Raw genomic sequence first — 27,963 nt, forward strand, 5'->3', positions numbered from 1 at the left:
ATCAAAAAGGTTGAGGCACACTGCTTTAGCGCTCCTGACTATGAAGACTCTGGGCAACACTTTAGACAGAAGAATTCCTGGAGAAAAGCTGCAGTACTCCTTCCGCCCCACCACAAATATTTTGAGGAAGAGGAACAGCCCCATCAGTTGTTTCTTTCTTTCTATCTGGCAGTTCTTTCTTCCTCTTCCCTGGATGAGGAAGGGGCACTGGCCTTACACTCGTCACCAGAGGAATATAGTATCAAGATTTCTTGAGGAGGAATATGGAAACTCTCTGGATCCTTTTGGAAGAGGTTCAAGATCCAACCCATAAACTTCTGGACATTCTCCAGATGAGGGGCCATAATAAGGTGTTGCTCCCTATTAATGGGGCCATATTGGACCCTGCTAAGGTGGTTTGGCATATTTTTGTCCCTGAAAGGGTGGACAAAAAATACTTTGTTCCTTCCAAAGGTGAGGAATATTTGTTCTCCCACCCTAATCCGAACTGTCTTGTGGTCCAAGGTTTCATGGAATGCAACAGGCTTCACCATCCTAGGTCTACTCCTTTGCACAAGGACCCAAGAGATGGGATCTCTTTGGCAGAATTTTTATTTCATATAGCAAAATGATAGGCATTGATGTTCAAACAAGTGTTTGATTACAACAAACTGTTGAAATTAGTTAATAAGCTGCCACATGAGCTGAGGCTTTAGTTACAGGTTATCCTTGATGAAGGGAAATTAGTTGTCAGATCATTGCTTGAAGTGTCACTGGATGCAGCAGATACGTCTTCCTGATCCATGGCAACTTCGCTCGTGATGAGGCAGGCTTCATGTTGCAATCTTCAGCTTCCCCAAGGAAGCAAGGGCAATAGTAGAAGATCTCCCTTCGAAGAAAACAACCTATTTAGCAAGATAACAATGAGTCACTTCATTCTTTTAAGGACACTCACACAATTCTCCTTTCCTCAGGGATATATGCCTTGGCACGCTGGAGGTAATATTCTATCCAGTTGCCTCAGAGACAGTTCTTCCTCTCAGCCATTCTGTCATTAAAAGGGCCTGTGATCCCCCTAAGAAGTGTTAGAGGGTACAGTACAGCAGGCACAATGCACCACCACCATCCCATTTTCAGTCCCAACTTCCCACCAGGAAAGCATTTTGTGAGGGATGCTCGAGAGCTGTTAACCTGTCTCCACACCTTCAATTACTCCTACACCTTTTGGTGGCTGCCTGGCTGATTTACTCCTGATGTGATACTATATTGTGTTGCACAAATGGGTCCTAAACATCATCTCGACTGGCTACACCATAGAATTCCTGTCTACTCCTCCAACCTCGGCACCCCGTCTCTCTTCAGGGACCCCTTTTACAAGAGGTCTCTTGAACAGGCAGTGGACTCCTCATTCCCCTAGGGGGCAATAGGGCCTGTGCTACCTCAGTGCAAGGGCAAGTGGTTTTACTTAAGATATTTCCTCATCCTCTAAAAGAAGTGGGGCTGGACTTTAGGAAGCTTGAATGTCTTTATATACCATTCAATATTCAGGATAACCACATTGGTTTCAATAATCCCTTTCCCAAGTGAAGGTGACTGGTTTGCAGCCCTTGATTTGGAGGGTGCCTATTTTCGTATAGCACTTCCATCCAGCATACAAGAGATTCCTGTGCAGTATAGTGGATCAAGAGCACTTTCAAGCAGAGTTCTTCCTCCTCTTGATGGCACCGAGAGTTTCACTCCGCGAATTGCAATCCTGAAGTACAATACTGAATATGGTGTCCAGAATAGTCTACCAAAATGAATAAGCCTTCATATGGTAAATACCCTTGTCCTTCACTGAAGCAACAAAGATATGAGCACCTCAGGACTTTCAGTTTCTGGGCACCTAGTCCCCTGCATTCATCTCATCTCTAGTAGTTTCTTTTGGAAGTTCCCCTTATGTCAGGAATTCTTGCTCTGGAAACATTTGAGATTAGTGGCACAGAGATTGATTCAGCTCTGAGGGATAGATGTCTGAAGTGAAAGGAAAATCAGAAAATAATATTGAAACAGGATCAACTGTCTTATGTATTGCCTAAGAGCGTTCTTGTTTTCTTGGTGCATCACAGATTTAACATTTCAGCTACATACTATATTAGTTAATTATTAAAGAATGAATGGAACTATACCACTGTAGTTGTAATGAAGTGCCTAGCAGAATTCTAGTGTATCTGCTTGTGATAGGATCCCCGGGTGCAACCTGGGACTGTGGGACCATTGTACCGCCTCTGCTCGCTATTCTGGGTTGTCTCGCATAATGCCTTACTGGTGGCAAGCAGCAAACCCCTCCAGGTGCTGTTACCACTCAGTACAATCGCATGTGGAGCCCCACGCCCAGCTAGATTGCATGAATACCCCCAGAGTCACTCATGGAGCACACAGAGAAAGGTACCAGCCAGATCCCACCAGCTCCCAGCCTTGTACCGTAAGAATATACCATCTTGCACTGTTCAAGACCCTTTCTTGAACAATGCAAATTTATTAATTGGTTCACAGCTTCATCAGTGGAAAGTGGAAATGCACCAGCCTTTGTGACCTGAGCCGATTTGGCAAACACTTCAGACAAACTCGCTGGTAAAGATAAATAGTAAAACAAGTGTATTGATTACAAAAGATAGATTTTAAGTGATTATAAGTGATGGGCAAAAAGAGTGGTTATCCTCCCCAAAAAAGAGAAAATATAAGCATGCAGTCTAAATTCTCAACCCTACTAGACTGGGCAACATTTAGGTCAGGGGTCGGCAACCTTTGACATGTGGCCCATCATTAATCTGCTGGTGGGCCATAACACATTTTCTTTGTTGACCGTCTGCAGGTACGGCTCTCTACAGCTCCCACTGGCTGCCATTCACAGTTCCCGGGCAATGGGAGCTGCAGAAAGCAGCGGCCAGCATGTCCCTGTGGCCCATTGCTTCCCTCAACTCCCATTGGCTGGGAACGGTGAACCACGGCCACTGGGAGCTACAGGGGGCCGTACCTCTGGATGATCAAGGTAAACAAAAGGTTGCCAACCCCTGATCTAGGTTAAGCAGTTTTTCTCACCTCACTGGATATTTCAGGTTGGTTACAGTCTTCAATACTCAGGCTTTTCCCTCTTAGTCTGGGGACCAGTCTCTTCAGCTCCGGCATTCTTGTTGCCTTCTGCATAGATGGGGAGAAGAGAGAGGACGAAGGATCGGGCCATTGTGTTGTGTTTTATAGCCTTAGTCCATGTGCTTGGAGAACATACGTCTAGGCATGTCTAGTAGGCATTGCTGAGTCATCAGTCAAGGCTGAACTATTCTCCTAATGTGGCCTTCTGCAAGTGAGTCATTGAATTGTCTCTTGCTGGACAATGGCTGATGATATTTGTTCAGCACCCACCTGGACGCTGGTTATGCCCCTTCTTATTGTCTTTGGGGAGCTAATGTCTGGATGCTCAAAGCATATTTTAATATTTTAATGACAACCATACAATGCAATTCTCATAACTTCATATGCATTAATGATATACATATTTAGATAGAACAGTGGCTTTCAGCAGATCATAATCTTTCCCATGATACTGTACATGGCGTGCTTTATATGCAATATCACAATTATATACAAATGATGAATATGGGGGTTACAGGGCGTTCCCCCACTGTGTAGAGTTTCACAGTGCTGCTTTCAATCTAACCTGGAGAGGGGAGGAGTGATGGTAGTTAATTTTTTATACAGTGCTGTGGTACATGTGGTGCTTCAGTCATTTAAGAAGAACAGTCCCTGCTCCCAAAGAATTTACAGTCTGCAAAGACAAAGTATGCCCAGTAAATGTGGAAAAGTATACAGATTGTCAGCCTAAAGAGCTCCCTGGCATTTAAAAATTGTTAGATCACCCATATGGGGGACTTTAAAGAGAGAGAGAAGGAGAAAGCTGATGCATAGTATCAATAATAAGTAACTAGTGCTGTTGTTCCACATGTAATGGTTGCTTCTGTTTGTAAAACACATAATTTGTTAGAACTTTTTGGAATAAGTTCTTAATTTTAGGAAGATTAACTATGAAATGGCATTGGCAAAGATGTGTAATTTTGTGGAATTTGGTGAGCTCTGCACAATTTCTTTGTAAAGCAAAGAAAGCATATTATTGTGATTTAACATTTGAGATTCCAACACTGTATGGACACATATTACACCAATAAAAATGCTAGATAGAAGCACTTGTATATTTATACAAAGCTATTTATTTTATACCAGAAAACCAGCATTAAGAGAATGTTACAGTTGTGTAGTTAGAGAATTTGGAAGTCAGGAAATGGGAGTGCAGCATTGTTTGCCAACTTGAACAGGGGCTTTTAAAAAACATATGGGCTATGTAGAGTTTGATTTGGTTGCTTTTAGTCATTTTTGTTTTGCTGACTTAAATACAGTATTCAGCATGAACCTCACAGTGTGGTTGTCAACAGCTTTTGTCTATCAGCTAAAGATTGGAAATCATATATTGCTGTCAGAATCTATGAAAGCATAATGTAACTGTCATTTCCCTCCTACTCACCCTTTCAAGGAGAATTCACTTTCTTAAAGTAAAAGGGGGGGATGTTTATTACAAAATATGGTTATAGAAGACTTTTTTTAAATATTAAAAATGGTTCACGAACCTGTTGATTGACAAAAGCTATTGTACTTCAGGATAGCATTCAATTGTGTTAAAACGTTCTACTTAATAAAGAGTGGCCAGTAAATATTTTCATGAAGTGGATTTTTCTAGGAAGGATAGATATCAGAATGTAGGTGTTTTAAATACCATCCATTCTGTAAAGTTGTTGTTACATAATGAAAGCTATTGTGGAAAGCCATGAAAAAGTAATGCAGATTAGGAATGCATTCCTGTGTGGGAGGAAAGGGTATGTGTGTAGTTTTCTGACTTTTTGCAGCCTGTGGACTATTGCAGTACAGTAGCTTATTATTATTATTATTATTTAAAAAAAAATGGTGTGAAACATTTGCTAGCCCACGTGTACATGCAAATGTCAGAATTGTTCAACTGTACATAAGTGTAAGGGTACAACATGCATATGTTTGGAGCTGCAGTATGTGTGGACATATGCACGTGAAGGCTGAAAACATTTTTTGAATGTGCAAAGAAAAGAGAAATAGAAGGAAAGCAGTCATTAATACATGTTACATTTAATAATATGTGCAGGTTTGTCTCCAAGAATATAATGTATAGCATATACTCATTTATATATTTCTTGACACCTTTACACACTAGCAAATGTTGGAAAAGATGTGCTGCACCTGGCTTCAAAGCGATTGCATTGGTAAAATTCTAGGTGGATCTCAAAAAAAAAAAAAAAAATTAAAAATCTTTCTTTGTAAATGCAATTGGAATGTTGACTGCCCCGCACTCACTCCAATGTGCTATATAAAATATCTACAGTAATTCCACTGGGGCAGTCAGTACATCAGTAGTCTCTAAACATCTGAGATGTCTTATGAATATTGGGTTTTAGTTGTATTTCAGCTTTTAAAGGCCTGTCCTGAGTATTTTTGTCATTACTTTTTCTTTTTATCAGCAGCAATGCAGCAAGTTTTGGATAATCTTACTGATCTGCCCACATCAACAGGAGCTGAAGAAATAGACCTTATTTTCCTCAAAGGAATTATGGAGAACCCTATTGTAAGATCACTTGCTAAGGTATTTTGATGTATTGATAGTTTGAATTAAATTTGACATTTTTGATATTTTTACTTGGAATATTGTCAGTTCGAGAGCTCTGACTGGTAGTATAAATTCATTTTGTCCAGAGCATAGCTACCACTGGTGGACTTGGAGGAAATTGTGAGAACAGATTTAATCCTGGACTCCCTTGACTTGATCCTTTCTCCACCTATCAAACTCAGTTTCATTTCTAGCATTTAGAAAAGGGGTTGGAATAGGGAGGATGAAAATAAGTTTATTATTTATTACTTGTATTATCAAAGAGCTTTGGAGTCCCAGTTGTGAACCAGGATCCTACTCTGCTGGACACTGTACACACAGAACAAAAAGACATTCCCTGCCTCAAAAGAACTTACAATCTAAATAAAAGGAAATTTTTAGATGGCTATAGACAGACCAATAGGTAACTACAAGAAACATTACTGGTCAGTGTGATAGGCTGTGGCCTCAGCACACACCAGCAGCCTTACCATTGTCAGGTTTTCGTATGCACCTCGGCAGAGGAGAATTTTAAGGAGGGAATTAAGGGAGAAGAATGAGTGAGTTTTGTAGATGTCATGGAGCCTTTCTTCCAAGCATGAAGGGAGAAAACACAAAGGAGGCTGTCTGGAAATTGACTTGGTGCCGCACAATATTTTGATTAGTTTTATATCATTCTAGTTTTTTAACGTGGCACACACAAATGGATTAAAAACTGGCCAGCAGGTCTCAAAATGTAGTTGTAAATGTGGAATAGTCATTGAGCAGGTGTATTTCCAGTGTGGACTAGCAAGAATCAGTTCTTGTCCCTATGCTATTTAACATATTTATCAGTCACCCGGAAGAAAACAAAATAGTCATTGATAGAGTTTGCAATTCGGGGAGCGGTAAATAATGAAGAGGACGAGTCAGTGATTCAAAGCTATCTGGATCGCTTGGTAAACTGGGTGCTAACAAACAATGTGTGTTTTGATAGAGCTAGATGTACATGTGTATATCTAGGAACAAAGAATATAGGCCATATTTACAGGATGGGGGACTCTATCTTGGGAAGCAGTGACTCTGTAAAAGGTTTGGGGTTTGTGGAAGGTAATCAGCTGAACATGAGCTCCATGTGTGACACTGTGGTCAAAAGAACTAATGTGATCCTGGAATGCATAAACAGGAGAATCTTGAGTAAGAATAGATGTTGTTTTACTTTTATATTTGGCAGTGGTGCAACCACTGCTGGGATATTGTGTCTAGTTTTGGTGCCCACAGTTTAAGAAGTGTCAGAGGGATAGCCGTGTTAGTCTGGATCTGTAAAAGCAGTGAAGAGTCCTGTGGCACCTTATAGACTAAGACATATTAGAACATGAGCTTCCTTGGGTAAATACCCACTTCGTTGGATGTGCTGCTTTTACAGTTTAAGAAGGATGTTGATAAACTGCAGAGTGTTCAGAGAAGACCATACGAACAATTAAAGGATTAGAAAACATGCCCTATAGTGATAGACTCAGAGCTCAATCTGTTTAACTTAATTAAAGAGAAAGTTAAGAGGTAACTTGATTGCAGTCTATAAGTATCTACATGGGGAACAAATGTTTAATAATAAGCTTTTCAATCTAGCAGAGAAAGATGTAACATGATCCAATGGCAGGAAGTTGAAGCTAGACAAATTCAGACTGAAAATAAGGCAATAGTGACAATAATTAGCCATTTAAACAACTTACCAAGGGTTATGGTGGATTCTCTATCACTTCCAAGTTTCAAATCAAGATTGGATGTTTTTATAAATGATATTCTCTATGAATTATTTTGAGGAAGTGTTATGACCTGTGTTATACAGGAGGCCAGACTAGATGATCACATGGTTCTCTCTGGCCTTGGAATCTATGAAAATGTAACAAGTGGGCAATGGAGGTTGACATCATAGGCCGATCAAAGGTAGGAGTTGTTGATTAGGCAAATTCCTGTGTTTTAAGAAATTTAGATATCAAAAATATGGTAAAATTATTTGTGAAGACAATTTCAAAATACTCAATATTTCAAGATTTTCAGTATTTAGTATTTATATAGTACTGTACTGTCTCCTGTCGCATCTCATCTGGTTTGTCTTTGATCAAATGTACATTATGATCCACACATATGAGATAGTGTCTGTATAGAGCCACTGTGAAGTCAGTGGGGCTCCATGCAGTTACAGAAACCTACCCACATGGATCACAGTGCAGAATCTGTGCCTTTGATTGTAAGCATCTCTGGGTATGGACCATCCTTATTTGTGTCATGTACAGCATCAAGCATTTTTGGTAATAAATGATAATGCTACTTTACAAACGTAAAGTAGACAATTGAAGATTTCTCAAACACTTTTATAATTTGAATTATATCTTAGCAGGGATGGCCTCATCAGCCATCTTCTTTTCTAATTGTCATTTCATGGAGCACATCCCTACCCATTCATGCTGGCATCCTCCATACCTGTGGCAGCTATAGTAATTGCTTATGTGGAAAGGTAGTTAATGTATTTCAAGTGATCTCTTAATGCAAATAAACAAGGAGGTGAGCCAGCACTATATGACAGACCAACTCTGTGTGGATCATCGGCAGGTGCTCCACAAATCATAGTTTCAGAACTGGTGAAATAATCTAAACAACAAAATCCTTGTTCAATGATCTTTGAGTATAAAGACCGGCAAAGCAAGAGATTCACTGAAGAATGCTATCAGATTTATGTAAGAGAAAGAAAATTGTAGTTTAAAAAAAAAAAAAAAGGAAAAAAGTACACCGTGGTGCAACCAAGAGAGAGAGGTGTAGAGCAGGGGTAGGCAACCTATGGGGCACATACTGATTTTCAGTAGCACTCACACTGCCTGGGTCCTAGCCACCAGTCTGGGGGGCTCTACATTTTAATTTAATTTTAAATGAAGCTTCTTAAACATTTTAAAAGCCTTGTTTACTTTATATACAACAATAGTTCAGTTATATATTATAGACTTATAGAAAGAGACTTTCTAAAAATGTTAAAATGTATTACTGGCACGCAAAACCTTAAATTAGAGTGAATAAATGAAGACTCAGTGCACTACTTCTGAAAGGTTGCCGACCCCTGGTGTAGAGAGAAACAATGGCAGTATGGAGTGAGATAAGACTAGAAAATAACATCATTTGTATGTTAATTTAACAAGAGTGAGTGACTTCTGGGCTAAAGAAGTGGCCACTCTACAAAAGTACTGCAGGGATCTCAAAAGGTGCCACAGGATTCTTTGCTGCTTTTACAAAAGACATTCCCTATCTACTGCATACAGATTTACAGCACAGGTATGGTGTTGACTTTCAAATGTGAATTGTATACCTCCACTTTTATGTTAAATTTGATACTTTATTTTTTTATCACCAGGAAGATGATGCTTTAGAAAGAAGCTTCTTTTCCTTCTTTAGCAAGAGCTTCTCTTGTATGGCAAATTACAGTCTAAGAGCTTGTCTAGAAGAACAGTTAGAGACAAATCTACAGTGCTAGTGTGCCACACAGTAACTCAGGGCTTGCCTATACTTGCAGATGAAGAGCGCTGGGAGTTAAACCAGCCTTCGGAAACCACAGCAGGGAAAACACTGCCGTGTGTTTACACTGTCAGCTGCAAGCACACTGGCATGGCCACATTAGCAGTTCTTGCAACCCCAATGAGCAGTGTATTGTGGTAGCTATCCCAGTGTGCAAGTGGCTGCAATGTGCTTTTCAATTGGGGGCGGGGGTGGAGTGTGATAGGTAGTGTGTTGTGTGTATGTGGGGGGAGAGACTGTGTGTTTTGGGGGGCTGAGTGTGCCAGTATGCTGTCTTGTAAGTTCAGACAATAGCAGACTCCCCTCCCCATACACACTTACAATAGCAGCATTCCACACTTATGGTTAAAAAACAGCAGCACCATAACATTTCTTTATTCTTTTAAGAGTAATGTTTATGTCTGGCTGAAAATTCTCAGTGAGCCTTATAATAAACAAGGTTATTTTAGTCAATGACCTGACTTTTTTTCTTTAAAATAGAAAAATAACTGAAACTTTGTCTTTTTCTGTGTTTAAATAAGCTACTTCAGAGGTTAATAACAATTATTGGAGCTCACTTAATAAAATTTACAGGTAAGAATGGATTCTATCTGTAAATTCTACTTATTATTGAATTCTACTTATTTCATGAGACATTATTTCAGAAAAAATATACAGATTTTTCTGTTTTTATATAGCAAGATTAAATTTAAACATCTGCCTTTGACACTGCCTCTACACAGCCACTCTGAGAAGTGGTTTTCCTAGGCACATACTAAAGGACCCATATTAAAGCAGTACTTAGTAATTGGACATGTGCACATGTCCATCCGGCTCCATATATTGAGGGTATATATTTTTTGCTCCCTGTAAGGGGGTGTCAGTTCTCTCTCTACCAACCAGTGATCATGAATCAATCCTTTTGCTGATTTCTATTTGTTAAAATTACTGTAAATAATTTTACTAGTTTATATGGTCTTGAGCATCTTAATTTTTTTTGTTGGTTTCATTGGGAATTCCCCCCCTGTTTTCTCATTGTCTTGAGCTCCACCCTGTTAACAAATAATGAAATCTGATTGTACCACAAAATTCCCAGCTTCTGATGACCACAGTAAGTATCTGCTAAGTTTAGGGAAGGATTCTGTCGAAGGCAGTACATCTGTAAGTCTTTTAAGAAAAGGGATGAAGAGGCCCAACAGACTTTTCTTTAGAACTTGCCTTTACAAGGGAATATAGGAGCTCATGAGCCTGTTATCGTCCCCTAAAAAGGCACTGGAAGTGTAGTTTACCTCAGTGTCAAAGCCTGATATCACATCACTGGACTTCAAAGTTGTCCTCTGGGTTATCATTAAAGAATGACAACATAAGCTAAACGACTTTATAAATCTTAGGATCCAATCACCTTGCATGGAGCTGGAAAAAGCATTTTCCTAAGGTCTTTAGGTTGGAGGTAGTTCAGCACAGAGGAGAAGACAGGACTTGAGCCATCTGATCTGCTCAGCCTTTATTGTGGTTGGCTTTCCCGAATCCTAGGTTGTAGAGATGTGTGTCTCAGGTTCTGCATTAGATTGAGCAGTAATCCACAGTGTGGTTATCGACACTCTTCTCTTATATTTGTGGGGGAAAAGGGCCTTTTATGAAAAAATGCTTTTTCTCCACTTCCTCTCATTGCCAGAGTTGTGTAGAAGATTTGGCAGGAAAAAGCCAACATGGAACTGGCAGACCCAGTTCTCAGAGCATATTGCTCTGTTCAGGAGATTATCCTTTCACTCTTCCTTTTGAGTCCAGATTTCTTGTCTCAGCAGAGCAGTTTTTGCAGACTTCATGTCCCTTCATAGCTGTTGATTTTCAAAACAAGATAACTTTACTTGTCTGAGGTGGTTCAGTCAGTTAGAGATCAGAAAGCAGCCTCGTAGAGGGGTGCCAAAGTTGGAACTGGCTTAAAATTGCTCAAGGCAGATGCTTTGGCATGGTGGTTGTCTGATTCCAATTGTCTTGGACTTTGTCCTATCTCTGGTATCACTAAGCAGTTCTTGGCAACATTCATATTTACATAGCTGCCAGTGAGAGCCAGCAATTATTATCATAGTCCACAAAGAAGTGGTGTCCTTAGGCTGCACCCCAAGTTTCTGACCAAAATTATATTTCATCTCAATAAGTCGTTTCACTGCCTGTGTTTTTTCCCCAGAGCCCAATATCTGCTGTGGGGAAGCGAGGTTGAGATGATTAAGAGCTCTTAGTTATTACAGTATACTCCTGATTACTCAAATAGCCTGGGGGAACAGAGATTTTATTCAGATAATTGGGAGCTCAGATACTGGAGAGGGCAGGAGCTGTTCAGCAGTGGGATGGCTCCTCCTCACAGTCCTAGCGAGAAGGTGTAGGGGGTCTCCTCTTTTCCCCATCAGGAGTGCAGCCTTCTTCCTGCACCTTGCGCCTGCAGGGGTCAGGTGTTACCGGCTTTGCAGCAGCGCAGAGAACTTTCTGCAGCTTCACTGTCATAGCACCACTTCACCCACTCCCGTGACAGCAGAGCTGCACAGGGCTCCCTGTGCAGCTGCAGGAGCCATTCCACATCATGGTGGCCTCCCCTGTGGCCAAGGTGTGTTGTCGTTGTCCTCCTGGCCAGGAGTCTTTGCTCAGGTATCAGAATCTCTGCATTATCCAAATCCCTTTCTTGGCCCCCAGCATAGATTCAGGCCCTCTGCTGCTGGGAGACAAGGAAGAGATTCAGATAATGAGGATAATAAGGTTTCGGCTAAATGGAGTATAATGTATTTAGAGGAAAGTCAGACTATGTTGCCCAGTCATTATGGAGGGGAGAAAAACTCAAAAATCTATGCACAGAGATTAAGTGGATGAGGTGCTACATCCAGCATGTATGAAGTCGTTGATGTTCCCGTGTCTGAATGCCTCAGGGTATGCTATGTGAGGAAATGGCAGCCTCTATGACGCATCTCTTTTCTACTGAAGGGTTACCAGTGTTCATCTGTTAGAAATCTGTAGGACTGCTGTATGGGCTTGGTTCACATGTTCTCTTGACGCTGTCAAGAGTAGATGCCTGTTTCAGAAAGACAATGCTTCAGTCTTATAACTAGCAGGGCTCCTTGGACCTTCTTTTCAAGGAGGTCACTGCTAACTACGGTGGCCAGACATCCTGATATTAGGGACTTTTTCTTATATAGGCACTATACCCCCTACTCCTGAAAAAAAGAGTTCCGATTTTTCAGACTTGCCACCTGGTCACCCCACTGCTAACTAGTCTCTTAGAGTGGGACTCTGTGACATAAATGTCCAGGATCAAGAAAAAGAGAGTTACCAAGATAAACTCTTGTTCTCCAACTGTATTGCCTTCATAAAGCAACATTGATCCTCCTCCTTCCTCTCTGTTTCAGAGCCCAGCCCTTGTAGCACTTCTAAGGTAGAGAGGAACTGAGAGATTGTTCAGAGATGGTGGGCTATTAGACTGTTGTGTAATACAGTAACTTGTCACTTAACGTTGTAGTTATGTTCCTGAAAAATGCGACTTTAAGCGAAACGATGTTAAGCGAATCCAATTTCCCCATAAGAATTAATGTAAATGAGGGGGTTAGGGTCCAGGGAATTTTTTTCACCAGATAAGACACCCCCCACTTGCGCACACACTATAAGTTTTAAACAAACAGTTTAATACTGGTACACAGTGATGATTATGAAACTTGGTTGAGCTGGAGGAGTCAGAGGGTGGGATATTTCCCAGGGAATGCCTTACTGATAAATGATGAACTAGCAGTTGGCCAAGTCCTCAAGGGTTAACTCTCACACTCTACAAGGCAGCAGGAATGGAGGGAGGGGAGACAGCATCGCAGACAGAGACACACACCGTGTGTGTGTGTGTGTGTGTGTGTGTGTGTGTGTGTGTGTGTGTGTGTGTGAGAGAGAGAGAGATGCGCATTTCCCCTTTAAGTACACTGCCTTGTTAATTACATCAGCTTGCTGAGACCGCAGCTGCTGACAGCAAACTCCCTCCATCCTGAGCCCTGTGGTGTCCCCCCCTTGCTCTATGGAAGATGGGGTAAGCGGGGTGCAGGATCGGGGGGAGGGGGACACCCTGACATTAGCCCCCTCTTCCTTCCCTCTCCCCTGCACAGCGAGCAGGAGTCTCGGGGAGCAGCTCCAAGGTAGAGGGAGGAGCAGCACATGGCAGTGCGGGGAGGGACAGCTGCAATTGCTAGCCTGCTGGGCAGCTGCTGCACAGGGAACTTAGAGGAGCAGGGAGCTGATAGGGGGAGCTGATGGGGGGCTGCCGGTCCACCCTGGTTCCAAGCCCCCACTAGCTAGCTGCAATGGGCTGCTCTTCCCCAAGCAGTGTACAGAGCAGGCGGCTGTCAAGCGACATTAGAACAACTTTAAACGAGCATGTTCCCTAATTGATCAGCAATGTAATAATGAAACAACATTAATCGGGACGACTTTAAGTGAGAAGTTACTGTGTAGAGCTTGAGGGGATACGTGTACACACAAACATCAGTCCAGTCCTGCTTTAAAATGGGGGTTCTGTGGCCAAGTGGTTAAGCATGTTAATCCTACGATGAGTCTGTGAAGGCAAAACAGCAGATTTACTTTAGATAAGGTGCTCTTTTTAATCTTCTTGATGAAAAGATAAATCAGAAAATAAAATTAATCACAGTGCTAAATGAATTAAAAGTACTGCTGCAACTCATTGGCTATCATTAATATAATCTTGTTTTTAATCTCTCACAGGCTCATGAGCGACTGGAAGATTCTAAACTTGAGGCTGTCAGTGACAACAACCTGGAGCTAGTGAATGAAATTCTTGAAGACATCAGTCCTTTAATAAACAAAGATGAAAGTATTGCAGAATTAGTTGGTATACTCAAGGATCCTCATTTTCAGGTACCATTTTTTTCAGTTTGAATATTTAAATATGTTACCACTTAATATATCAACATATGCATATTGATCTAACTAGAAAGAGTGGAAAAAATAATTTTAACCCCCCACCCCCAACCAAATAAGGAGGAAGAATTTGGAAGAAACACCATAGTCTTTTTTCATCAAGAATAAAGATAACGAGAAATAGGATAAAACCAAAACAAAGAAGGCCACTCAGAGGGATTAGGTATATATGCTGACTAATTCATTTTGATCAAAGCATATTATACGTTTCTTGACATATTCTCAAATCTGTCTCTAGCCAAGCACTTGCCATTCTTTCTTCCCCTGGTCCAAATTTGCTATGCTCAGGGGGATGATGTATATTACATACAGATTTGACATCCTTTCACCTGGAAACCTAGTCCTGCACTGTCAGCTAAATAATCTTTCTGATTTTTTTAGAACTGGTCACACTGTTACTCTTGGATACAGTGTTTTGGGCGGGGAGGTTACTAGACAGTTTTATGCTTCCAAGATTACACAAGGTCTAAAAGGATTTCCCTAACTTTTTTTTTTTACTCTGGACTTACTTTTATCTTAAATTTGGATTTACCTTTCTCCACTGCTGTGATGTGTTTGGCAGACATTTAACTATACCATTATTCCAGTATCGCTGACAATAGCCAGTAGCAGGTTATTCACAAGAAGGTGCAGGAAACCCCTTATTCATAAGTCTGTGGCATTTCTCATCCCTCAGAAAAACGTTTTCTTAAGAATCTGGGCAAATAGAAGTTTATCTGTGTAAAACTGGTGCAGAACCTTGGTGAGTTTCTTGTTAGCTTGATCAGGAATGGTGGGTTAATTACTGGGCAGTAGTTGGGAGAGGTTGGTTTTGTCAAGCAATGGTTTAAATACTGGTTGGATTATGGTGTGCTTTGAAGGGGTTGGTAGATTTCCTTCCTCAGAGGAGAAGTTGGTTCACAGTTGCAGGTGGTGACTTGCTTTTCCAAAAGTGCTTCTATGACTTGTACTTGTGTAAATAGACTGAAGAGGAATTTGACTGGGACAAACTTATCTGGCTGGTAGATATTACAAATTGTTCAGAGAGAATTTGTATTTATCTAAGGGAAAAATAAAAGGATTAATGGAAGCAAGATGTGGATGATTTCCATTCCCTTTTGAGAATGGGAGGAGTTGTGTAGGAATGTGTTATCAGCTGTGTCAGATCAGTCTTTAGGGAGCTATTTGCTTCTGGGATATAACCAACAGAGAAAAATACTTGAGATATCCTGATGGTGAATCTACCTTGTTTGTAGTGGTGGTGTGTCAAGATTCATAGGCTTCTGGAGACCGAGAAACCAAAAAATTGGTTTCATTACTAAGATTCAAAAATTACTCTCTCTTGCAGCAGCAGAGAGTCCTGTGGCACCTTATTGACTAACAGACATTTTGGAGCATGAGCTTTCGTGGGTGAATACCCACTTCGTCGGATGCATGTAGTGGAAATTTCCAGGGGCAGGTATATATATGCAAGCAAGAAGCAGGCTAGAGATAATGAGGTTAGTTCCATCAGGGAGGATGAGGCCCTCTTCTAGCAGCTGAGGTGTGAAAACCAAGGGAGGAGAAACTGGTTTTGTAGTTGGCAAGCCATTCGCAGTCTTTGTTTAATCCTGAGCTGCTGATGTCAAATTTGCAGATGAACTGAAGCTCAGTAGTTTCTCTTTGAAGTCTGGTCCTGAAGTTGTTTTCTGCAGTATGGCCACCTTAAAATCTGCTATTGTGTGGCCAGGGAAGTTGAAGTGTTCTCCTACAGGTTTTTGTATATTGCCATTCCTAATATCTGACTTATCCTTTTCCGTAGAGACTGTCCAGTTTGGTCGATGTACATAGCAGAGGAGTCTTGGTGGCATATGATGGCGTATATTACATTGGTGGACGTGCAGGTGAATGAACCGGTGATGGTGTGGCTGATCTGGTTAGGTCCTGTGATGGTGTCATAGACTTTAAGGTCAGAAGGGACCATTATGATCATCTAGTCTGACCTCCTGCACAACGCAGGCCATACAATCTCACCCATCCACTTCTATAACAAACCCCTAACCTATGTCTGAGTTATTGAAGTCCTCAAATGGTGGTTTGGAGACCTCAAGCTGCAGAGAATCTTCCAGCAAGTGACCCGTGCCCCATGCTGCAGAGGAAGACGAAAATCCTCCAGGGCCTCTGCCAATCTGCCCTGGAGGAAAATTTCTTCCCGAACCCAAATATGGCAATCAGTTAAACCCTGAGCATGTGGGCAAGACTCACCAGCCAGCACTCAGGAAAGAATTCTCTGTAGTAACTTAGATCCCATCCCATCCCAGACCACTGGGCATACTTACCTGCTGATAATTTGGCAATTGATCTTTGATTAATTGCCAGAATGAGGCTATCCCATCATACCATCCCCTCCATAAACTTGTCAAGCTTGGTCTTAAAGCCAGATATGTCTTTTGCCCCCAATACTCCCCTTGGAAGGCTGTTCCAGAACTTCACTCCTCTAATGGTTAGAAACCTTTTGTCTAATTTCAAGTCTAAGCTTCCTAGTGTCCAGTTTATATCCATTTGTTCTTGTGTCCGCATTGGTACTGAGCTTAAATAATTCCTCTCCCTCCCTCATATTAATCCCTCTGATATATTTATAAAGAGCAGTCATATCCCCCCTCAACCTGGTGTAGATATGTGGGCAGAGTTGGCATTGAGGTTTGTTGCATGGATTGGTTCCTGAGTTAGAGTTACTATGGTGCAGTGTGCAGTTACTGGTGAGAATATGCTTCAGGTTGTCTGTGAGCGAGGACTGGCCTGCCACCTGTGAAAGTGTGGGATCATTGTCCAGGATTGTAGATCCCTGATGATGCTTTGGAGGGGTTTTAGCTGGGGACTGTATGTGATGGCCAGTGGAGTCCTGTTGGTTTCTTTCTTGGGTTTGTCTTGCAGTAGTAGGCTTCTGGGTACACATCTGGCTCTGTTGATCTGTTTCCTTATTTCTTCATGCGGGTATTGTAGTTTTGAGAATGCTTGGTGGAGATTTTGTAGGTGTTGTTCTCTGTCTGAGGGGTTGGAGCAGATGCGGTTGTAACAACGCTGCAGGTAGAAATAGTCACTTTTGTGTCTGGTTCTCACTATCTGGGATTGATTTTAAACTTGTAATTACTACCATTTGACAGCCTTTTGATTAAATTAATTTCTGTTCTTTATTTGAATTTGGTATGTGCCCACAGTATCACCATAACCACAGTAATCAGTCTTGTTTACAGTCTAACAAAAAGACCAAGGACTGAACTGATACTGAGAACTCTCAGAAGGTGGCTTCTTCATTGTTGAGGCACGTAATCAGTGGAACATTGCACTGTTATAGTGCATGCTGTACCTCTTAAGCAAACAGAGGAACCCACTCTCCAGTGCTGTCAATATGGCACCTTTCACAATACTTAAATTTACTTAAAAATAGGGGTTAAACAGAATGTTCTTTTTCAGAAAAGGCTGGTTTTGACCAATCTGTCAACAGATGCTACATTGTGGATGCTGTTAAATCTATTAAGTATATTCATACACCTTGCTGCACAAAAAGTAAAGTATTTTACCGGACATCCCAAGTGTAAAATTTAGCAACAGAGAAATGGTTTAAATACAATTTTGTATGCCTATATTAGCTAATAATTTTTGTATGTACAGGGTGGTAAATTCGCAATCATATGAGGTGCAAAGCAGTAATAATGATGATAAAACACCGATAAAACCAAAACTAAGTCTGTAATTCCTTAAAGATAAATGAGAATAGCAACACTGAGGCTAGATATATATCAGTTTTGATTATTATAAATATTTATGGACTTTTAGCAAGATACTCAAACAGGAAAGAGATGGCATATTTCTATCTATTAAATCATTAATAGTCTAGGAATTGCACTTGACGTGAGCTATGCCCTCTACATATTCTCAAACAAAAAATGGTCAAGGCAGAGTTAAGGTTGAGTGTACGTGCCAGTAACTTAAGGGAAAAAACATAACCTGGATGATGATGATGTCCTACCAAAACCAAGCACTACAAAACCAGGAAATTCAGAGTTAAGGGTAATACTTAAGAGATCCAAAATGTTTAAAGTAAGAAATTCAGTTATGGCACCCAAACGACCTTATCCATCATCTCTCATTCAGTACCAAAAGGTCAACTCCAGCCTCCCCGGCTCACTTATCTGAAAATTTAACAAGCATCATCTCCCATGCTGCCCCATTCACTTGTGAGTTTTTCCCCATAAATATCTGCAAAGCTCACTCATTATTTTCCTTCAGATTCCTCCTTTACACCCTTCTGTGTGGTGCTATGTACAAAAACTTGACAAAAGTTAGGCTGCTGCTGTACTGAGCCTGCAGCTTATTGCGCTGACCAATAATGTCCCTTGTGTCCTTGTACTTTCCTGTAGGGTTGTCTGTATCCCTCTATTATCTTTTCTTTCATTTAGATTGTTAAACTCTTTGGGGCAGGGAATATCTTTGTTCTGTGTATGTCAGGGCCTAGCACAGTGGGGTACTGGCCCAGGACTAGGGCTCCTACGTTCTGTGATGATACAAAAAAAAATAACCTTAACTCTGCCCTGTAGTAACATTGTGAGATTATTATGATTAAGCAATTTTAGCATTTTATGGCACCACATTAGGTTAAACTGATTTTGAAAGAGTATATTAGAATATTTTTTCATAATTTACTCCTCATGGTGTCATGAGGATTCTGACTCTCCCTTTGCAGAGATTCCTACACAAAAACCCATTTACTCAAGTTTTGGCAGAGGACCAGGATCTGTCCCACAGAAGATTGCCTCTATAAAAGAATAGCTTCCAGTCCTGTAACTGCCAGGTTCAATCAGAAGCAAACTGGCAGCAGTTCAAGCAAATTTTTGCTGGCCCTCCAAGAGGCTCCCAAAAACCTGTAGCCCCTATCCACAGCTGGACCTGAAGTTCCTTTTTCTCTGTTATGTCTGTTTCGCTGTTTCCCTTTTTGTGGCACAGAGGCTCCTGAAGCATCCCATGTGAGTTGCGTGAAGGCCTCTGCTTTCTGTGTCCGTGCTCTGGTAGGCCTCTGGAAGCTGCAGCTTTCAAATAGTACAGCCTAACCTAGCTACTGGTCCTGTCCTCTACCTACCCGTGCTGTGTGTGTGGCCCTACCAAAACTACCATCCATGGTATCTTGTACTCTGCTTTTTTTTATCCAACTACTTAATGTGATGCCTGTTGGTGGCCTTGCCTGTGACTAGAACTCCAGGAAGTCCTTTTGTGAAATAAACTGCTACTGCCTCACTTCAAGGCGAGGTAGGATTAAGGGCCATCCCGCTCCACTAACTTGTCAAGGGCCCATATTTCCTCTCCCTGCCTCTACCAATGAGATGCCCCTTAGCTACCTTTATGAGGTGGCCTGGTACTTCCATCTCATCGGACTGAATTATTGCCAGGTGGTACGGACATGAGTTAGAGTACCCTTCTTGTTTCCATGTTTTCCACTTAGGTCTGAAGTCACTATAATCTATCCCGTAGAGTCTGGTCTCTTGCTTTGTCCAGCAAACCTAGATTTATGTTGATTTTTCATAAATGTTAGACGTTTAGATTTTTTTTTTAATGACAGGTACCTTAAAACTGTAAAGTAAATTATCTTCCAAAGATATTCACTATAAGATTTCCTGTGTGTGTGTGTGTGTGTGAGTCCATGTATGTAGACTGGGAAGAACTCACTTGTTTCCAGCAAGTGGAGTTATCAGAACTTTGAAATAAAGGATCTCAGTTTACATATATCCCAAATTGTAAATGGGACTATAATTCAGGTTCTTGTAAGTAGAAACCACACACATCTTGCAAAATCACTAGACACTCTTATAAATCTAGGACGTATAATTCTGCATAGTGTTAGCTTTTTTGTGAGGGATTGTTTGTTTTACTTCCACCACTTCATGAGCCTCTAGGAACCTAATGTGACTGCTTAGATACTTCCTTATTAGTCAAAGAAAAAGAATATTTTAGGGTGTCTGTACATGTGTGCATGCATGTGAGTCCACCTGGTCCTATTCAACCCCTATTTACTCTGGATCTCCTACAACTGCTTACAGTAAATAGTACTTATGTGAGTAGTCCCATATTTGTTCAGATAGTATGGTGATGAGGTCATGTAAATACTTAATCATATGTCCCAAAGAACTCTATTTAAGTGTTACTCTATTCAAAATGAAATAAGAATTGCAAAATCTAGGCTTAAATGAGTTACTTCAAAACCTTTAGGTATTGAATTGTCATTTAGTGACATGCTTTCCATGGATATTAATAGTAAACATGCTTTATTCACTCTTCGTTTACAGTCACTCTTGGAAGCCCATGATATTGTGGCATCAAAGTGTTATGATTCCCCTCCTTCTAGCCCAGAAATTAATAATTCTTCAATGAACAACCAGGTAGTACCAGTAGATGCCATTCGTATACTTGGCATTCACAAACGAGCAGGGGAGCCACTGGTAAGTAAATGTAATTAGGTGTGTCTGTCATTCACCTAAACAGTAAGAGAAATATTTTAGATGTTTTGAATTTTCTACACTGTTTTTATTACTTCTCTTTATTCATACTGACGTTTATAATTTTTATATTGAGTAATCCCATTGATTATAATGTGCACTTTTACATTTTCAATATCAGTTTGACAAGAGATGGAATATGAAAGGCTAAAATCTGAAGATACATTACCATTCTCCCACGCTTTTCTCTTCAAGGACAAATGATGACTTTGTCATTAGGCAGGATGATATGATAACATAAGTGGTATGAAGAAACTTTTTTTAGTATTTGATCCTAATAAAGAACGACAGAACTTGGTGAAGTCAAGAGCAAATGGTCTGACCGGTGTATGCTTACATATCAACTTCCTGTCTGGAGTACATATTATTTGCATTTATTTCACTGGTACCATGCATATTTGCATAATACAGTGCAATAAGGTCAGTATGTTAACAATTTGTGGTCACTATTAAAAACTCAGCATTTTACTTTGGATAAGGAATAACTAGGATAGCTCCGATAATGTCTGTAGTAACTGTTAGGTAAATGTTAAAACAAAATGTAAAGTGAAACTCAAACTGTGATGTAAAACTAAATAATGGTGGTACTCAATGCTTCCTTTAGGGTGTTACATTTAGGGTTGAGAATAATGATCTAGTAATAGCACGAATCTTGCATGGCGGAATGATAGATCGACAAGGTCTTCTGCATGTGGGTGACATCATTAAAGAGGTGAATGGCCATGAAGTTGGAAACAATCCAAAAGAGCTACAAGAACTACTGAAAAATATTAGTGGCAGTGTCACTCTGAAAATTCTTCCCAGCTATAGAGACACTGTTATTCCTCAACAGGTCAGTAACATGATATTTTCATTCCTTCTGCCAGAAAATATTTTATTTAATGATGTTGTTTATAATACATAAGATTATTATAACTGAAGGAATGGAGACAAAATACTTCTCTCTATTTTTTTGTTTGTTTGTGCATTTGACTGCACTCTTTGTATAGTCACTTTAACTCTTCCCCTGCATAGTCAGCCAGTTTCCCCTTTGTCTGGGTCTTTCCCATATAGTAGAGAAGAGGAAGAAAAAAGATTGTTTTAAAAGAGAAAGGAATATGTAGCTAAAACCACAAAAGTTAGCGTAGGGGTTGAAGAGCAAGTGTAGTATCTTTAATTCTCTATAAATAAATAAATAAATTAAATAGATAAAGTTGTCCTTTTAATGATAGACACAGGATACATCATGTAATGTAAAGTTACTATATAGCTGGTTGAAATTTTGAAAAAAATGAATATTTTGAAGAGTAACAATTTTTGGACTAAATTTTGTAGTGACTTTTTGACCTGTATTTGCTACCATTTTCTCATGTAAAGCAATGCGGTATGGGTATTTCTTTCTCGTCATTTGGAGCACTTGGTAGTAAACACAGATGCTGCAGATAAACTAGAGAATATAAGTATCTGGCCCCATGGTAATTGGTGTCTTAAAATGCCTCCTACTGCCTCTTAATGTGGTAGGTTGCTTCAGATATTAAAAGATGGATAAATAAAGGAAGGTTCACCTAACAGGATTTTTGCCAGACAAAACCGGATGAGTATACAACTGAGCTATGGATTAATTTTTATTGATAAACATAGCACATAAAGAGTATGCTTAATATTATATGGTATTCCTTTACTAATATAAATAACATTTTGGTTTTAAAACTTTTGTTCTGGGAACGTGTGCCAATTTCATATGTTTATATCTGTCCTCTTAAGTCCTTCATATAGACACACAGGATGATGTAAAGACCTTTTAACCAATTAACAATGAAGAAAGTTTATTTGCTTTCTAGTGCACACAAAGCTGGTGTTGCATGTGCCTCACTATCCAATAATTCTAATTTGATTTCATACCAAGAATTCCCTAAATCCCTCACATCTTCATATTCCTGTATGTTGAGTAATAGTCCTTTGCATTTGCATAGTGTCTCTTTATTAGAAGAGCTCAGCTGCCTTAAAAGGATGGGTAAGTAGCAGTTTCTCCATTCACAGATGAGGAAAGTGAAGTACAGAGAAATTAAGTGACTTGCCAATGGTCACTCAGTAACCTTGGTGAATGGTCAGCACACTAGAACATATACTTTATCCTAATCTATATGAACTGTATGAGAGAGCCACTCTTCTGGATCTGGCTTTTATATAGATTTCTGGTAGCCATGTTAACGTTCTGCAAATACAGGGTCTTGTCCTTCCTTGATACCTACAAATAGGAAGTTCTATGTAAGTGCTAAGTACTGTTGTTTAATGGGTGTTTCTGGTTCTAGCATCTCAAAAAGCTGTATTGCTGAGCTTAAGAGATCGAAACAGTATAATACAATGTAAAATAAATCTCTTCCACATCCCATCCTGGCTTTTATCACATATTTATCCACCAGCCAAATTCGCTTTTATGGCAGTTGGCTTCAGAATGCCCATACATTTAGTTAACTAAGTTGTGAATGCAAACAGAGTGGTATTTTAGTACTGGTTTTCTGATTCTACTAATAGTGACCCATGCATATTCTAACAATTTGTGCACTGATTGTGAATTCCTGCAACACAGAACACAAAGTGGGGTGTGTCTGTTTGTTTGTGGCATTACCCAGGGTGCAATCTGGACTGTTGAATAGCTATGTCCCCTCAATTCTCCAGCCTCGGGTGCCTTTTACACTGGTCACGCACAGCCTCCAGCATGTAAATTACTCCCAGCTATACTTTGTGAGTGCTATGGTGAGCCACTCTTGAATTACACTGCAGAACAACACCAGTCCCAGATTCCTCCCCAGAAATGTGCATCTTACACTGCCCAGTCCTCTCCTGGACAACACAAGCTCATATAAAGTCGGTCATTTTATTAATAGAAAATCATAGAATCATAGAATATCAGGGGTTGGAAGGGACCTCAGGAGGTCATCTAGTCCAACCCCCTGCTCAAAGCAGGACTAATCCCCTGACAGATTTTTGCCCCAGATCCCTAAATGGCCTCCTCAAAGATTGAACTCTCAATCCTGGGTTTAGCCGGCCAATGCTCAAAGCACAAACCCTGTTACCTCAAATGAAGTTTCCCAAACACTTCAGCCTAAGCACACTGGTCTAGATAAAACAATAAAACAAGTTTAACAACTACAGAAAGATAGATTTTAAGTGATTACAAGTAATGAGGCATAAAAGTCAGAATTCATTACAAAGAAATGAAAGGCAAAACAAAACTAATACCTGACATCATAAGCTCAGTGAATTCAAAGCTAGGGTCTCTCTCATCTCATCTCTATTCATCTAGAAGACTTACTGGCTGAATCTTTCAGTCAGGATCTCTCCACCTGGTCCAAAGCTATTTACTTCGTTCTTCAAGTGTTGTCGATGTCGTGAGTAAAAATGAAAGGAGATTTGGGGCATCTGTTCCCCATTTTTACATCTTGTCCTCTTTGAGAATCAGGAGACAGAAAGTCTGTGGGGATAGGAACCTCCACCTATTTATTTGCCAAGTTGTAAATTTGTCTCTCACCCTTGTTCCTGCCAAAGAATGGCCACCTAATCAGGTGATGGTCTGTTTCATTTTGTTGACACCTGATTGAAACGTCCGTTTCCCTTTTGTCTCTGCAGAACTGGTTTGTGCCTGGTATTAGTAATATCATACAGTAGAATCTTATAACGTTTCATACAATGTTGCCACATGTATCTTACCTGGATAATAATGACCAGCAAATTTTGAGTTTTCAAATAATACCTCACAAGGCATACTTTGTACAAAATTTATCATAGTCTTGAAAAAGGAATGAATGCGAAGTACAGAGTATCACACCGTTGTAAACCCATTTGCCTGTCAGACCCTGAAGGGTTTATATATTCTGTCATAGCCTGATTTCTATATTTGAGGCAAATCAGGCTTTCTACTGCAGTTCCTGTATTTTTTATTTTGTTTAAAATCTTTGAGCTGAAACAAATGCCCAATTCTCAGTTTTTGGTAATAGATTATTTTATTTTTTATTTTTTGTGGAATTGTAAATTTTAAAAGCTGAATCTTATTTGTATATAGTAAAGAAAAGAAAATTGACATATTTAACAATTAAGGGTTGAGTAAGATTAGAGTCTCTTGAACTACCATGTCTTCTCTTACTTGAACTCTTCTCTTTTCAAAATCCACATTTCACATGGATACCTATAGTTAGTTTAAGTAACTGGAATTTTATTCATTGGGGGTAAAGAGGTCTGGAGAGTGTACATTTATTTAAAGGTGCTACACACAGAGCTCTCACTTTTGGGTATCATGTTACTCCTTACCAAAATAATCAATACCTCATTTAGGAAGGAATCTTTCCTTCCTCCTTCAGATACGCAATAGTTCAACCTCCATTGAAGAAATCCACTTTAGATACTTCAGATTTAGCTTAATTACCAGCCAGTATCAAATCTTCTGTTCCTGAGCACAATCTTAGAGAAGACAAAGGCCAATTTACAAGCCCAGGACCTAGGATCAAACAGCTTTAGTGACATTGATGAATGATCTCCTGCTGTGAATGGATGGAGAGCAGACATCCATTCTGATCCTCCTGGACTTCTCTGCAGCATTCAGCACTGCTGATCATGAGATACTGCTGTCTCATCTGAGAAAAGAAGCAAGGATCCATAAGACTGTGCTAAAATGGTTTAAGTCAAAGCCTAGTGATGTGAAGCAGCATCTCTGCCACCAGGTGCCTCACTTGTGGAGTCCCGTAGGATAAATTTTCTCTGATCTAAGTGAATTGGTGGGAGTTCATGGATTCAAGTGCCAACAATATGCAGATGAGACACAACTTCTACCTCTCCTTCAGTACATATATCTGTACTACTATCATGACAGTGGTTGGACAAGATCAGCTAACCAATTAGGAACACCTGATTGAATGTGATCATCAAGATGATGATTCTGATTGGCAGCAGAAAGCACTTTAGGAAGTTTTGAGTGCAGTTTCTTTTAGTTAAAAGTACATATGCACAATTGGTCAATTCATTCCATAGTTTAGAACTGCTGCGGGATTTCTGGCTGAGATTAAGTCTCACATAGCATCCATGAGTAACACTTTCTACCGTCTCTGTTTGGCAAGGACTAAGTCCTATCCTGATGGAGAATGACCTGGCCCTCAGTTATATGTTGCCTTTATCATCTTCTGTTTGGATGATCCAATGGCTGGAAGTTTGAAACTAGACAAATTCAGCCTGGAAGTAAGATGTAATTTTTTAACCATGAGGGTAATTAGCCTTTGGAACAGTTTGCCAAAGGAGGTGGTGAACTCTCTGACAATGACCATTTTTAAATCAAGGTTGAATGTTTTTTTCTGAAAGATCTGCTCTAGGATTGATTTTAGGTAAGTTTTATGGCCTGTGTTGTACAGGAAGTTAGAGTAGAGGATCACAATGGATTCTTTTGTCCATGGAATCTGTGATTCCAGCAACAAAATATACCTGGACATGAAGCCATCAGACTTTAGGAAACTTCAGCTTCTACAAAATGTGGCAGTGTGTTTCCACAGCAACACGGGCTACAGTGAGCACATCAGACCTGTCATCATCTCTCTATGGTGGCTTCTCATAGAACATAGAGTCAAATTCAAGGTCTTGATCCTTACATTCAAGGCACTTAATAGCTAGAGTTCAGGATATCTAGAAGATCATCTAAAGCTCTGAAATAAGGATCGCTGTTGACAGCTCTGCTCCTCAGGCACAACGGAGCTGTCTGCTACAAAGGTAAAGCTCTTGTGTGCAGGAGACAGCTGCTGTGGGAGCAGAGCCAAGACTGTGGAACACACTCCCACAGGAACTGAGAACTGTCATAAATCTCTTCACTTTCCACTCCAAGTGCAAGTTATGCTTCTTTGGTCATATCTTGAGTAAAATATACATATATTTAAAAAAAAACTACCACAACTGAACACTCTATTGCCACACAATTTTTCCTCTGGGGTATGATGATGAGAGGATGAACCACATGTTAAAGCTGTTAGTCACATCACATAATGTGTTTCTGAAGGACCTCAAACTATCATGAATAAAATAGAGCAGAAACGTCCCCATAGTAAGATAGGGCAAAACTATCCAAACTCTGAGAGATAAATAAGATGGTGGTATCAAGCAAGCAAGATTCTCTCCTCTCTTTCTCTCTGTCCTCCCTCATACAATCTGGTCAGCATTCATTTCCTAGCTGCCTTTACTTCAGTTTTCAGGACTTTCCACTTAGTGTTGCCTTGATTGGTAAAAGATCTCTCCTTAAGTGATGTAGCCTGACTTTTGGGGCTTCCACTTCTGTTTTCACATGTACCAGGATAGCTTTTTCTCCTGTATTTATATCCTTTCTTTTTGAATCAGCCAGTCCAGTCAGATCTGTAATACATTTTTCTGGTTTATTTAACCCATGGTGCATTTTGTCAGCGCTTCTGGTTATTTAATTCCAAAAGTTTTGCTTGTTCCTTTGCCATCTGCTGAAATCCTTTCATGAGTCAGCTCAGAGCTTGTTTTATCCTACTTTGCTTCTCTGTATTTGGAGGGTTTCTATCTTAATAGATTGTCTATTTTGGCACACTTTGTTGGCTTCTTTTCAGTGTCTCTGGTCTTGTAGTACTTCAGACTCTTCTGTTGTTGCTTTGGTGAATTGTTTCTCTGCACAGCTTCAGTGCTTTGCCAGGTTTGGTAGGCACATTCTTCCAGTCATGTCTCTTCAAATTATTTTCCCCCTCACTGTCCCTGTAGATACGTGGTTTTCGAACTGTGGGTTGTGACCCAGTACTGGGTCACGGAATGGAAGGCATTGGGTCATGGCAGCTCTAGTTAGCACTGCTGACCGAGCCGTTAAGTCTCGTTGGCGGTACTACCTGGCTAAGTCAGGTTAGTTCCTATCTGTTCCAACACCGCGCTGCACCCTGGAAGGGCCTAGCAGCATGTCCAGCTCCTAGATAGGAGGGGGCCACAGGGCTCCACGTGCTGCCCTTGCCCGGAGCACTTTCTCCACGCTAAAAGAAATCTATGTTTAAATGATCAAACCTATAAAGTACAAAATAAATTATATTCCTGAAAAATTTTGAATAAGATTTTACTGAAACATATGTTGGCTTACAGTAAATCATGTGAGCTTATCTCAAGTGATCTTTATGTCCTTAGTTGCTTCAGAGGCCTAACTGAGAGGAAGGCTTGTCTAGTGGTTAGGGCACTAGCCTAGGACTTGATAGACCTGAATTCAGTTCCTTGCTCTACAGAATACTTCCTAAGTGATCTTAGGCAAGTCAGTCTGCCTCTCTGTGCTTCAAATCCCCATCTGTA

At 40.3% G+C, this 27,963-nt stretch overlaps 1 protein-coding gene across 6 annotated transcripts in view; it reads left to right on the forward strand.

The window, feature by feature from the left end:
- Positions 1-27,963, forward strand: part of PALS2 (protein associated with LIN7 2, MAGUK p55 family member) — a 145,981-nt gene that overhangs the window by 70,610 nt on the left and 47,408 nt on the right. For 4 of the 6 annotated variants that reach the window (XM_050938638.1, XM_050938643.1, XM_050938640.1 and 1 more), the window contains exons 2-5: positions 5,559-5,677; positions 13,946-14,098; positions 20,458-20,610; positions 21,272-21,499. In XM_050938638.1, coding sequence (XP_050794595.1) covers positions 5,561-5,677; positions 13,946-14,098; positions 20,458-20,610; positions 21,272-21,499 — 651 coding nt within the window. In that variant the 5' untranslated portion in view covers positions 5,559-5,560. Of the gene's footprint in view, positions 1-5,555; positions 5,678-13,945; positions 14,099-20,457; positions 20,611-21,271; positions 21,500-27,963 lie in introns of all 6 variants that reach the window. The other 2 variants (XM_050938639.1, XM_050938642.1) reach the window with 2 other exon arrangements.

Source organism: Gopherus flavomarginatus, chromosome 2 (assembly GCF_025201925.1).
Source record: "Gopherus flavomarginatus isolate rGopFla2 chromosome 2, rGopFla2.mat.asm, whole genome shotgun sequence".
Lineage (NCBI taxonomy): Eukaryota > Metazoa > Chordata > Testudines > Testudinidae > Gopherus > Gopherus flavomarginatus.